This window comes from Heteronotia binoei, chromosome 9, assembly GCF_032191835.1.
Source record: "Heteronotia binoei isolate CCM8104 ecotype False Entrance Well chromosome 9, APGP_CSIRO_Hbin_v1, whole genome shotgun sequence".
Lineage (NCBI taxonomy): Eukaryota > Metazoa > Chordata > Lepidosauria > Squamata > Gekkonidae > Heteronotia > Heteronotia binoei.
Window position 1 is genome coordinate 63575351 of NC_083231.1, and position 14563 is coordinate 63589913.

The 14563-nt window shown below is 35.8% G+C and overlaps 1 protein-coding gene across 2 annotated transcripts in view; it reads left to right on the top strand.

Moving 5' to 3' along the window:
- MGAT4D (MGAT4 family member D) overlaps positions 1–14563 on the top strand; it is an 87402-nt gene that overhangs the window by 32812 nt on the left and 40027 nt on the right. For both annotated transcript variants that reach the window (XM_060246722.1, XM_060246724.1), the window contains exon 2: positions 2985–3146. In XM_060246722.1, coding sequence (XP_060102705.1) covers positions 2985–3146 — 162 coding nt within the window. The remainder of the gene's footprint in view (positions 1–2984; positions 3147–14563) is intronic.

Genomic DNA, 14563 nt, shown 5'->3' on the forward strand with positions numbered 1-14563 from the left:
GAGGAAGTTCAATTAAGGGGTGTTAAACTTTACAGTCCTACCTACCCATAGCCCTGTTCTTTCAGCTGCATTCGAATGCCAAGTAAATCAGGCTAAAAAGCCTATGTGGGGGAGGGGCACAGACCACATGGAGATAAAGGAAAACAAAGGAAAGATTAGGGTTGCCAACAATGGCTGGAAAATTTCTGAAGATTTGTGGGCAGTGCCTGGGGAAGGTGGTCAGAATGGACGTGGTGGTATTAATTCCAGCCTCCAAAACTTCTATTTCCTCCAGGGAAACTGATCTCTGTAGCCTGGAGATCACTTTTGATTCCAGGAGATCTTCATGCCTCACGTGCAGGTTGGCATCCTACCTATGTAGGTTCACCAGCCCTCACAATATACATGGCTAGGACAGATCCACATTGAAAGAAATGGCTAGGTTGCTATCACATATAATTCATTTTTGAAAACCTGTTTTGTTCTTTAAAAAACAACCTAAGAATTTCACTCCCAATGTCCAAGTAATAACAATGTACTTATTGTAGGGCACAAAAAACATTGTCAGTTAGCCGGGGGGGGGGGGAATGTGGTGTCCATTTAACAGAGGTTTAATGAGCAGAAATGAGCACTTTAAGCTTTTCTGAGCATAGAGCTAAACAACATAACCTGATAATTGCTTCAGATCAAACTGGTATTAAGGGGCAGCTAGAAGGACCAGCTAAAAAGTTGGTAACCTTAGCACAAAATGATTCTGTACTTACTAGCATATGAAGGGTTACTTTTCCCTACACAGAAAGATTTATTTTTAATATAGTCTAACTTTTGCAATCATTTTTCAGAAGAATTATCCAAATACATCCCTCTCCTCCTCCTCCCAGTAGCAGACTTTGTTCTTTCTTAAAACTGTACTTCTACTGAGAATTGCTGTTGAACTGTTATATACTTGCTGATCTATATGTGGATCAGGCCCCCCCCCCCCCCCAGTGGTTCAAAGAGGCGCAATTAACACAGCAACAATATTCCCAGAACTGCAGTGGCTTCATTTAATGATGTTGTTGCCCAAAGGTCTCACCTAGTGCTTTTTGCACACAGCCTTCATCTGCCAATTTAACAGTAAAACTGTCTACCTTTGAACTCTTTGCATGCCTCTGATTTCCTTTTGGGTAGAGAAGCAATGTAGGGGCGTAGTCCAACCATATTTAGTTTGCTCATGCTAGTAGTTAACTTTATATACTTAGGCAGCTCTATGAATGATACATGCTAGGAAATGCACACAGGTTGAACTAAAGTAAGTGTGTTCCTCAGCAGGAACAGAGATCGTATGACACTCTAGGAGTAATCATATATGTTATCAGTATCTTTTAACCAACTTTTAATTTTCAAAATGCAGCTACTGGGAAGTTGGAAACTAGTAGGGTTGCCAACATCATGGAGAAAAATATTTTTCCACTTTAACAGAGGCTCAATGTGTGGAAATTGACAACTGAAGCTTTTCTTGATTTAGAGGTAACTAACATCACCTGGTAAACATTAAGAGGTGACTTACCTCTGTGCCATAAAATGCTTCAATTGTCCCTTCCCACACATTAAGCCTCTGTTAAAGGGGCAACATATTTTTTTCTCCAGGTTCTTGGCGACTCTAGAAACTCATATGTGTGTTTGTGTATCATCTTATTAACCTGTTCTTCTGCTTGATTTTCTCAGACTACTCAAATGTTTGTTAAAAGGCTCATGGAACTGTGCATAAAGTTTAGTTCCACCCTGAGCTGGGTTGCTCACCTGTTTGATAAAGTCAAACAATGCCAATATCTGTACAAGAGAATAATTGGCCAACATCATGTTTGTTCCAAAGTGCCAGCACATCATTGCTGCCTCACAAAGACATTTTTCTTGGTTGTTACTTCTCCAGGGTTTCCTTCTCATGCTGTTGCTATCCCATCTGCCTGCAGCAGCCATATCATGTCATTCTTCTCCACTTTCTTTTTGATCAAGGGAAGTTAACTATGAAAGGACAGAAAGAGGGAAAGGAAACAGAAGTGTCATTGTGGGCCCAGGAATATTGGGGATACGGTGCATTGGAGATGAAGGAATCAAGCTAGGTGCTCTTCCACTGTTTTTGGCAAACTGGATGGCTCAGACATCTGGATCTGGAGAGAGTAAAGACTGCCTCTACTGCTAATAACTTATATAGAACATCAATTATACATTAATTTGATAAGTGCTGGAAGATGGGCTGTTTTGTATGTGTGCAGTCATATTGTTCTTTGAGCACAACTGAAAAATTAGGCCCGTAAATGTTCAAGTCTATTTTACTGGAGCAAATTAGCAAAGCTTTCATTGTCAGTTAATGAAGCTTTGTAGGACAAAGCCTTTGTGCCATTCAGCTGTGTTTTGTTCAGTGATCAGTGAAGCTTTGTAACAGTGGCATGTTTAACTGGTTCCTTATAGAGCACCTTAGGGAAACATAAAAGTAAAAAGGGTCATCAATCTGTAGTCTGATTTTACTATGTGTTGGTGAGGAAGCTTATGGTCAATTATCTTATCCTGCATTTTCTTTTCAACTAAAATTTAACAGGATGAGTAATTAGCTTAGATTTGTATTTCACTCAGGAACAAAGGTATTGATCTATAAAACCATAAATGCAGGCATAAAGGCCTATAAAGCCAGTATGAGGCATATGAGTTGCATTTCCTTCTACAAAACAGTTTTCAGTCTGAAGCATAGTAACCTTTTTGTATGCTAGAGGAAAATACCATGTATCCAGCAAGTCATGAATATAATTCTAGAGGACTAGCCATCTTAGTCTGTGTTAGCAAAAATAAATGAGTCTTGTGGCATCTTAGAAATAATCAAGTTTTTCTTCTAGCATAAATTAGACTACATAGCCCAAGGTGTTAGAAGCATGTATTGGGTTCTCACTGGTTTCCATTCTGCTATTCACAACTCTGTCTCCCATAGCTGATTACTCCATCAAGATTTTTTTTTTAATTTACAATTGCAGGAACTGGTTTAGATGTGTACCAAAGTCAGTTTTTGGAACTTCACCAAAGACTCTTGTTTGCTGAAAAAGAAAATAAAAAAAGATCCCATGAGCTGAACGATGTTTTGAATGAAATCAAGAGAGTAGTTGGTGAGCGGAACAACATTTCTACAAATGTTACAGGTTTGTGTTGGAGTTTTTTTGCATGTAAGACTTCATAACCTTTAAAAAATATATTCTATTTATTTTTTGGTATTTTGTGGGGGTTTTGTGTGTGTGAGTATGATTGTGTACCTGGAAGTCATGGTGACCCTTTGGTGACTAACTCCTACTGGGGACATGAAGGATATTCAGAGAGATGGCTGAATAAAGTCTGCCTCTGGGCTCTGGTATTCCAAAGAGGTCTCCAATCCAAGTAGTTGCCAGAGTGGGCTCTGCTTAGCTTCTGAGATCTGAGGAGATCAGCTTGCCTGAGCTATCTAAGTCAGGGTGACAACATGTCTGTTTCTTTAAAAAATATATATACAGCCAACAGTTGTGTGTACCTTTCCCCTTACAAGTCTACAGCAAAAAAGGCAAGATACCTTTAAAAAAAAAGAAAATTGGGAGTTAGTCCATCATTTCAGTAGGTCCCAGTTAAGAATCCCAGTTTGTGGGAAAGAGACAAATATTAATTTGGCCAAGCACTTGCATAAGACAACATGGTAAACTAGAGTTGGATTCAAGATTTCAGAAACCACACTCTGCAAGTGAGAAGGGATGGAAGCATGCAAGGTTTGTGTCTGTCACAAACAAGTAAATTTGTTCATGACAGCTCAATACAGCTAGTTATCATGTGGTATAAAAAGTTAACAAATGCTTTTGGGCAATTTAACCTTGAATGTAACCAACACAGGCCTTTGAACCTTCAGTTCTCCACATATGATGTTGTAAAGCTACTTTTAGCAGATGATTCTAAAGATATTAATAATTCATGAAGAGCCTTGGTGTTGGTTATTTACAATTATGATAGATAGCATCCGATGCATGTATACATTTTGCTGAGGAAACACATTTTTTCCAAAAAAAACAGATGATTCTGAAATGTGTTATTACAGTTTTATTTTCCAGTCATGCGCAAACAATTTAAAGGAGAAGCTTTCATTGAGTTCAGTCTTTAAAGACAGATTCAAAAAACCAAATGCATTCCACTCTGTTTTACTCTACTTCCCCTTAATTTTGCTGGACATATTTCTGTTCTCACAGTAGGTGGTGTTTTTTTAAAAATGAATGTCTAACTCAATTGCCTCTGAGGCTGTCTTTTTACTTGCAAAGTTTTCCCAGCTGCACTTTAATGGTCACAGGATGATGGATGAGGATGTTAAACCTTGATGCAAGAGCAACAGACACCCCCTCTCTGGCTCCTGGTGACATAAGAGCTTTTTTTTTGTTCATTCATGGTCAGGAGGGAATGAGGGTGAGGAGAGGAAGGAAGTGCCATCTGGGGCACTCAGTGCATGTGACTCTATAAGTTTAAGAAATGTGGGAGGGGGGGAGAGAAACAGCCAGGAATATGTACCCATGTCTTGTTTTCTGCTTGTTGCTTATATTACCGCTTGTTTATTCTTTGTGCTTTCACATCATCTTTATGGTTAAATGGCCTCCAAGAGTTGGGTTGTGATCACAATAAAGAGCTTCCTTGTATTTGGCCTATTTACAGTGCAATCCTAAACAAAGTTATACCCTTCTAAGCTATCAACTTCAATGGATTTAAAAGGGTATAACCCTTCTGAGGATTCCAGTGTTGTAGTCTTTGCTAACTGGCATCTGTCTGATCTCTGTGAGCTGCTATGTGGGACCCTTTGAAAAGGAGGTGCCAGGGACCGAAACTGGGATCATATGCTTGCAAAGCATGTGCTCCATGGTTCCTCTTCTGGAGCCCCATGAGCCACAGAAAATGAAGAACAGCTAGAGGTCAGTTTATTATACATGTGCTGCACAGAAACAGAAGATTGATCCAAGGCAAATTGGGTAGCACATTGTTATCTGTGAGTAATTCCTCTGTTTAAAATTTTTTTATTTTCAAGAAGAAAAGGGAAAAAGAAAAATGGAAATAGAAAAGTAATACTACATCTATCAAGAAAAATAGAATATATTCTGCATGTCGCTATTTCAAATAAAAGAAAATGTCATCATGTTATTACACATTTAACCTCTCGTCACAGTAAATCATATGAAATTATATTGTAAATCCCCACTTAAGTTATCAATTTAGCTTGTATTTCAACCATATAAATTGAAGAATATTAACAAAAGTTCACATCAGAACATTTTAAGTGCCTAGCCATACATATAACTTCCCCCAGTATTTTCTTGCTTCTTCCTTGGATTTCCCAGCAAGCAATAAAGATAAGTAGTCCATCTCTGCTGCTTCCAATATTTTCTCGATCAGTTCCTGTTTCATAGATAGTTCTTGAAGCTTCCATTTCTGAGCAAACAAAATCCTAGCCGCTATGTGCCATTAGATGTCTTGTCTCTTTTGTATAGTCACTAGGGTACATATTCAGCAAAAAACAGTTTAAATTGAATCTGCAACTTCAGCATTTTCTGCAGTAGTTCATGCAACAATCTTCCAGTATTTTGCCATCTCACAGGTCCACCACATATGATAACATGACCCAACCTGTTTCCAACATTTGTTGGACATATTAGCATACATTTTAGAAAGTTTTTGAGGAGTTACATACCATCTATAAAACATACAGATTTTCCTTAAAAGCTACTGATTTAGTTAATTTGATATTAGATTTCCATAAGCTCTCCCATTCATCTAACATAATACTACGCCCTATATTCTTAGCCCATTGTACCATACAATCTTTCACAATATCATCTTGTATCTTCATCTGTATCAAGTAAGAGTATAATTTCTAGATCAGTTTTTCCTGAGAACCCAGGAAGATTTTATCAAATGGGTATTGATCAGTATTGAACCCTATTGTCTTATCTTTAGCATATCTGGACTCTATTTGCATTCTAAGCCACCAACTCACGTTGATGTTCTTACTCTCTAGTTTTTCCTTGGTTTTCAATTGATTATCTTGTTCCAATATTTCCTCATATTTGTAGCACTGATTTGGTTTTATAAGATTTGGTGGAGTAAACGCTTCAACAGGAGACACCCATCTTGGAATTCTTTTATACATTTTTGGTTTTAACCATGACCATATATGATAGAGAGATTTCTGTAGCCAGCAGTTTTTGAAGTAAGAATGTCCTTCTAGTTTTTGATACCACAAATATGTATGCCATATTGGTTAAGTTCATGTCCCTCCAGAGACAACTGTCTTCTGTCTTGCAGTAATACCCAGTCTCTCAGCCAGGTCAGCACCGAAGCGTTATAATACAGTTGCCAGTCTGGCAGGCCCAGACCTGCTCTTGTTTTACAGTCTTGCAGTCTGTAGTTTAATTCTTGGCTTTTTCTTCCGCCAGATATATACAGATACCATCATTCAACTCTTGAAAAAATGCATTAGTCAAAATTATCAGAATAGTTTGAAATAAAAATAGTAATCTTGGCAATATATTCATTTTTATCGAAGCTATTCTTCCCATTAATGATATATTCAAGTCCTGCCATTTTCCCAAGTCTCTCTTAATCTCTTTAAGCAGCTTGTCATAATTATCTGCCTTTAAAGTACTACATTTATTTGAGATATAAATACCCAAATATTTCACTTTCTTCTCATAAGAAAATCTGGACTTTTCTTGAAGAGATTGGATTTGTTCTGTTGTCATATTCTTGGCCAAAAATTTTGTTTTGCCATAATTTATCTTCAATCCTGCCCAGTGACCAAACTGGTTGATCTTATTTATCAAATGGTCAATTGAATCAAGTGGTTGTTCTAGTATGAAGACCAGATCGTCCATGTATGTTGTTCACCCTTAACCATGCACCCCCGATATTTAGATCTTCTCTTATTTGTTTATTCAAAATCTCCAAACATAAAATAAACAGGTGGTAGTGGACAGCCTTGTCTTGTGCCCTTCTGGATAACGATTGATTCTGATAATTTGCCATTCACCATCACCTTTGCACTTTGAGAGGAGTATATCGACTGTATCATTTTCAAAATGTTCTCACCACATTCCATACCATTCAATTGTTGTATCATAAATTGCCAGTGAACATTGTTAAAGGCCTTCTCTGCATCTAAGCAGATTAAAGCCAATTGCTTCTCTGAATGGTTCTCATAATGCTCCATTATATTACATATTGTCCTAACATTATCTTTCAGATATCTTCTTGGCAGAAATCTTGCTTGGTCCCGATGTATGATAGTTAACAAAATTTTCTTCAGACGTTGTGCCAGTATTGGAGCAAAGATTTTGTAGTCCACATTCAAGAGAGAAATTGGTCTAAAATTTTTTACATCTTTCAAGTCTGTACCCTCTCTTTCGAGATTAGAGATATTGTGGCTTCTTGCCATGAAAGTGGAATTTCAGCTTCCTTTTGAATCGTTTCTATAAGATGCTTAAATGAAACCGATAGAGAATCTTCAAAGGCTTTATAAAATTCTGCAGGTAAACCATCTGGGCCAGGTGATTTGCCTTTTTTTTTAGAAGTTATTGTTTCACCACTTCTCTTATCATTATTGGTTCATTTAAAATTTTCTGTTATTCATCTGTGAGTTTATTAAGATTATTCTGCCTGAGATAGTCTTCTAGAACTTCCTTTGAGACCTATTTATCTTCGACTTCCAGTTTTGGTCATGGAAGACTGAGCTGCTCTTCAGCAGACGGGCAGATCAGAACCTCTGTTCTGGGCAGAGAAGGCGACTTCACCTGCTGCCTACCCCTTCCAGGTAGGGAGGGGGCCAAGAAATGCATGTGAAGTTCTAAGGGGATTTACTTTGGCTGATGAGAAACTCCAGTGGGGTTTCTTTTTGGCTTTGAAGAGTCCCCTGAGAAGAATTGCATTCCATCATCTACAGAGGATTTCTGAGGCCATTAATTGGCTTAAATCCACCAAGATACAAAGCTTCTATGAGACTGATTAGCATTTGAGAACTTATGGAGCAGTGCGAAGAAGGATAAAAGAACTGAAGGTTATATCTATCACTCTGGGGCGAATAAAAGACTAAATAAAACTAAAAGCAAAGGTCTGGAGCCAGAAAAGCAATAATATATCTAGGAGTGTAAAGGAGGGGCTGAAATTGGGACTTTAAAATTGTGAGAAACAAGCTTAAAAGAGGAAAAATAGACTTTGTTTGGCATACCTGTGGTTTGAACAGAAAGCTCCTCCCAGAAGATCGGCTGAGCTGGTGACTACAGTACAGGAAGTTTCGTCATTGAAACAATGTGAGACTTCATAACCATAGAAAATGAGACTTCGTGTCAAGAAAGGAAGGAAGGTAAAGGAACGGTGCCATTAAGAGAAGGGAAAAATAACAAGTCCTCCAGCCCTCTCTAGGACCCAAAACCATAGAGAAGTATCAGACGCCATTAAAAGAAGGTCAAAATTTTAAAAGTTAATAAAAAGAAATGTGGACATTGAAAAATAGCAGAGCCGGCAGATATCATCATTAAAAGGTAAAAACTATTGGACTATATACTTAAAACTAATTTCGGTGCGGTTTTGGCAAAAAAAGGAAAAAAGTTTTTAAACCGATAGAAAACTGAGGCTGCCATTTTGTGCAAAAAATGTTTTCAAAAAATTAATATATTGACTTAGGAGCATCGGAGAATGCCGGTTTGGGGCTTATTTAACAGGGCATGATCTAATCTATAAGAATGTGTTCAAAACTTGAATTTGAGAAGTCAACTTTTGAACCTATTTAAAGCAACAGCCAAGCATCCATGGCAGAGCTGAGATCAGCAGTAAGGCAGCAATGTACAAGGACTGGATCACTTGAAAGAGAGGGAATGGCTAAATCTAAACCAGACAAGACAGATAAAGCAGAATGGCAAGTAGCAATGGATGCTATGGAAGCAAGATTGGCAAACATAATTAGAGAAACAAAAACAGAGCTAAAAAGAGACATTGAGACAAGTGCAGAAGATGTGAAAAAAGATTTGAAAAAAGATATTGAAGATCTTAGAAAAGATTCACAAGCAGCTTTGCAAAAAGTAGAAGAAAAGGTGAAAGACCTAGATATGAGAATAGAGCATGCAGATTCCACTATGCAAAAATTGCAGGAGAAAACATCACTAGCTGACTGTAAATTTATGGAGAACCAACTATGGCTAAGAGATGTGCCTGAGTCTACCATTACTGATCTAAGGACATATATAATTAAAATTATTGCTAGATTTTTAGGAGAGGACCCAGAAGAAACTGATCATTACTATGATTATATTTACATAGCAAATTTGGAATATGCAAAAAAAAAAAACCTACCAAGAGATGTGGTGGTAAGATTTGTGACAAGAGACATGGTGGGAAGAATTATTAGTAAACAATTTAAGAGCCCACTGGAGGTGGATGGCAGCAAAGTAAGAATCATGAAAGAACTGCCAAGGAAAGTCATCAGTGACAGGAGACGCTACAAAAAGCTGACAGAAAAGCTGAGAGAAAAAGAAATAAGATACAGATGGAAACTTCCAGAGGGTTTGAGTTTTGAATTCAAAGGACGGAGATTTACCATCACAACCATTCAACAAATGACAAACTTTTTGAGTGAGCATAAAGATTTTGGGGACCAGTTCAAGAATAAAAACCATTATGGATTACAAATTAATATCTTGGAATATAAATGGACTTAACTCACCACAAAAAAGGACAACTTTTCACTGGATTGGAAAACAAAAATGTAACATAATTTGTTTACATCAAACAAACGGATTACAAATTTTTATGGAATAAACAACTTGGTGTGGAATTTTTTTCACTGGGTAAGGAGAAAAAAAAGAGGTGTGGTATTTTATATCAAACAAGAACTTGACCCGAAATTAATATTTAAAGATGATGATGGCAGATATATTGTGGTAGAAGTGGCACTGAATTATAAAAGAACTTTGTTGCTGGGAGTATATGCTCCAAATGGAGCAAAAGACTCTTTTTTTTAAAGATATAATGCAACAATTGGACCAAGTTGTGCACGATCAAATTATGATAATGGGAGACTTTAATGGAACAGTGAAAAATACTCTGGACAGAACTGGGAAAAAAAATAACGAAGGGAAACTACCGAAATCATTCTTTGAACTGGTAAAACAAGAGAGTTTAGAAGATCTATGGAGGGAATTAAACCCCAAAGAACGTGATTATACTTACTTCTCGGCAAGGCACAACTCTTTTTCGAGAATTGACATGATTTGGGCCACAAAAGATCTTGGACTTTTAACAAACAAAATAGAGATACTTCCTAAAATAAGAGCAGACCATAATCCAATATTGTGGTCTGCAAAATCAGGGAAAAAGACTCTAAGATGGCAGATAAATGAGGATTTGCTACAGAAATAGGAAATAGTGGTTTCTCTGGAAAAGGAAACTAAATGCTTCTTCCAAATAAATGAAAAAGAAGATACCAAGTTTCAAATTGTGTGGGATGCATATAAAGCAGTAATGAGGGGCATTTTGATTACATTGAACAACAAGGATAAAAGAGCAAAAAATAAACAAATGATGGACATTCAGAAAGAAATTGGCAAAAAATTGAAAGAGCTTAAAAAACGACCTGGAAAAAAGAAGATTATAAGAGAAATTACAATACTGCAAAGCCAACTGAGCCATTTGCTGAATAAAGAATTGGAATGGAATTTAAAAAGACTACAGCAGAAATCTTTTGAAGGTGCGAATAAACCCGGAAAATATCTTGCATGGCAAATGAAAAGAAGAAGGGAGAATAAAGTAATTAACAAAATTGTATCTGGAAAAAAAGACACTGTTCACCATGAAGGCATTAAAAGGGAATTTTACAAATATTATGCCAAACTGTTTAAAAGCCAAAATGTTGATAGAAAAAGAATTGATGAGTATCTACAGAATATTAAAGTCAACTCATTAACAAAAAACATGGAGAATTTGTTGAATAAACCAATTGAGAGAAGAGAAATAGAAGAGGCGATCAACTTAATGAAATTAGAAAAAGCACCTGGTCCAGATGGCTTCACGGCAAAATTTTATAAAGTTCTCACTGAGACATTATTGCCAAAACTTCAGACATTGATGAACACTATAAGATTAGATAGGAAAGTTCCTAGTACATGGAAAGAAGCAGTAATTTCTTTGATACTGAAAGAGGACAGAGACACCACAAATGTGAAAAATTATAGACCAATTTCATTACTAAACAATGACTATAAAATATACGCAAGGATCTTAGCAGAATGCCTTAAACAGCATTTGAACAGTTCTATTAAAGAAGAACAAGCAGGATTTCTTCCCAAGAGACAAATCAGAGACAACATAAGGACAGTTATAGATATTATTGAATATTATGAGAAACACCCTGAAAAAGAAGTAGCATTATTTTTTGCAGACGCAGAGAAAGCATTTGATAATGTGCATTGGGACTTTATGTTTGCAGTGATGGAGAAACTGAGATTGGGAGAAAATTTCATTAGAATGGTAAAGGCGATATATTCTGAATAATCAGCAAGGCTCTGCATTAATGCGGTCAACAGAAAAAATGACAATAAATAAAGGAACAAGACAAGGTTGCCCTCTATCTCCACTGATATTTATAATGACTTTAGAGGTTTTGTTAATTCAAATCCAAGATGATAAAGAGATAGAGGGGTTTAAAATGAAAGGTTTTTCTTACAAATACAGAGCATTTGCAGATGATGTGATGTTTATAAATGAAAATCCCACTCACGTAACACCATTGCTGCTTCGTAAGATACAAGAATATGGAGAATTGGCAAATTTTTATATAAATAAAGAAAAATCAAAAAATTTGTGTAAAAATATGATAAAGAGCAAACAGGAAGAACTACAGCGATTAACAGAGTGTGAAATTACCTCAAAAGTAAAATATTTAGGTGTGGAAATAACAATGAAAAATATTGATTTGTATAAAAACAATTATTAAAAACTTTGGCGCAAGATCGATGGAGATATGATTAAATGGAACAAATTGAACCTGTCTATGCTGGCTAGAATCTCTGCAATTAAGATGAATGTTTTACCGAGAATTATGTTCCTGTTTCAAACAATCCCAATAGTGAAAGACAATAAACAATTTGATAGATGGCAAAGGAAACTTTCAGAATTTGTATGGGCTGGGAAAAAAACAAGAATTAAAATGAAAATCTGATTGATGCAAAAGAAAGAGGTGGATTCCAACTGCCTAATTTAAAGCTGTATCATGATGCAGTTTGCCTGATGTGGATTAAGGAATGGATGACATTATAAATTGAAAGTTGTTGACATTAGAAGGACATGGAAATGTCTTTGGATGGCATGCTTATATGTACTATGGGAAAAATAAGATGGATGGTTTCTTCTCACCATCAGAAACAATCTGTTAACTACCTGGTCAAAATATAAACTATATGGTGACGATAGGAAACCGCTTGGGATCGTACCAACAGAAGTAATAAAATTGTATTCAGATATTAAAGAAGAAAAGTGGCTAACATATAAACAACTTTTAAAGATCCAAGGAAAAAAGGTAGAATTAAAAATAGCTGAAGAAATATAATATAAATATAACTGGTTTCAACTGCAACAAATAAAGAGCTTGCTTGAACAGGATATTAAGAACTTTGGAATAAGACAAGAACAAAAAGAACTGGAGAGAATGCTATTTGGATAAAGTGAAAAGCTGATTTCAAGGACATATAAACTATTATTGAAATGGTCTACGGAAGATGAAGTAGTTAAATCACAAATGATAATATGGGCGATAAATATAAATAAGGAAATACAGATGGAGTCGTGGGAATACCTATGGAAGAACTCTATGAAAATTTATGTTATAACATTAAAGATAATTGCTTCAAAATTCTATACAGATGGTACATGACATCTAAGAAACTGGCAAAAATGAACAATCAGTTGTCAGATAGATGCTGGAAATGTAAATGCCATGAAGGATCTTTTTACCATATGTGGTGGACTTGTGAAAAGGTGAAGCAATTCTGGCAAATGATTCAGCAGGAGATCTCAAAAGTTTTGGGATATAATGTTAAGAAAGCACCAGATATTTTCCTGCTGGGACTACAAATGGAAAAATTTCAAAAGCAAGATAGAACAATAATTTGGTACATGCTTTCAGCTGCATGAACATTATATGCACAAATGTGGAAACAAGTCAAAATACCAGAAGTATGGGAATGGACTCTGAAAGTTATGCATTGGAGCGAAATGGACAAATTTCCGAGAATCGTAAAAGAACAAGATTTAGAGAAATTTAAAAACGACTGGGGAAAGTTTCAAAAATACATTGAAAAACAATGGAATGTTAAAGGACATTTAGTGATCTTTGACAATGGTTAATCTTTAAAGAAAAAATGTATGGATTACAGTTTAAAAGACATTATTGGATTATAACCTTTTTTCTTTTTCTCAATGACTAAGAAGAAATACCATGAAGATGGATTATAACTTTTGGGTTTTTCGGAGAAAGATTTTCTAATAGACAAAGTTTATTACCTTATAACAGACTAGATTAAATAATAATATGGGGACGTTTGATAAAGGGGCATGCATTGCTGGGGGTCACAAAAGGGGGTGGGGTGGAGAAAATGTTATATATGTATACCAGCATTTAATGACAAATATGAAGATATGTTATTACAATATATTACAATAAATTGTTTTTTTTTTAAAGAGAGAGACCTGTTTATATAGCTTTTTATAAAATTGTTCCACAATCTGAAGTATCTCCTGTCTTTAAAATTTCTCTTTATTACTTTCATCTCTCAATGCTGTTATTACTCTTTTGGCATTTTCTTTTCTCAGTCTATACGCCAGCCATCTCCCAGATTTATTGGTGTGTTCAAAATATTTTTTTTTTGCAAATTTCAATTTTTTTCTCTACTTCTTCCACAAGTAATAAGTTGAGCTGATGTATCTTTTTTATTTTATCTTGAAACTCTTGTTTTGTTGGTTGTAATTTTAAATTCTTATCTGCTTTTTCTGCTTGTGTCATTAACCTTTGGCAATTCTCAGATCTTTCCTTCTTCTTCTTGGCGTTGAATCTAATTGCCAACCCCCTAAAATATGCTTTAGCTGTGTCCCATACCACCTGCATCTTCATTTCCTGTGTTATATTTTGTTTAAAAAAGGATTCCATTTCTTCTTTTGTTTCTTGGAGAAAATTTTTATCTTTTAGGATTTGAGTGTTTAATCTCCAGTTTCTTCTTCTTTGTATTCCTTTAAATTTTATAGTTACTAGGCTATAGTCAGATATCACTCTAGAATGAATCTCAGCCTCTGCTAATTCCTTCATCAGACTGGTAGTCAGCCAACACATATCAATTCTTGACCATGAATGACGACTGGATGAATAATTTTTTGATTTTGGGTACCTTTTCCTCCATGCAACTACTGGTTCCATTTCTTCAGCTAATTTAAAAAATCTTCTTGGCAACTATAATCCTTTAGATTTGGTTTGTCTATGTATCTTCCTGTCCAGTTTTCTATCAAAGACTGCGTTAAAATCTCCAAG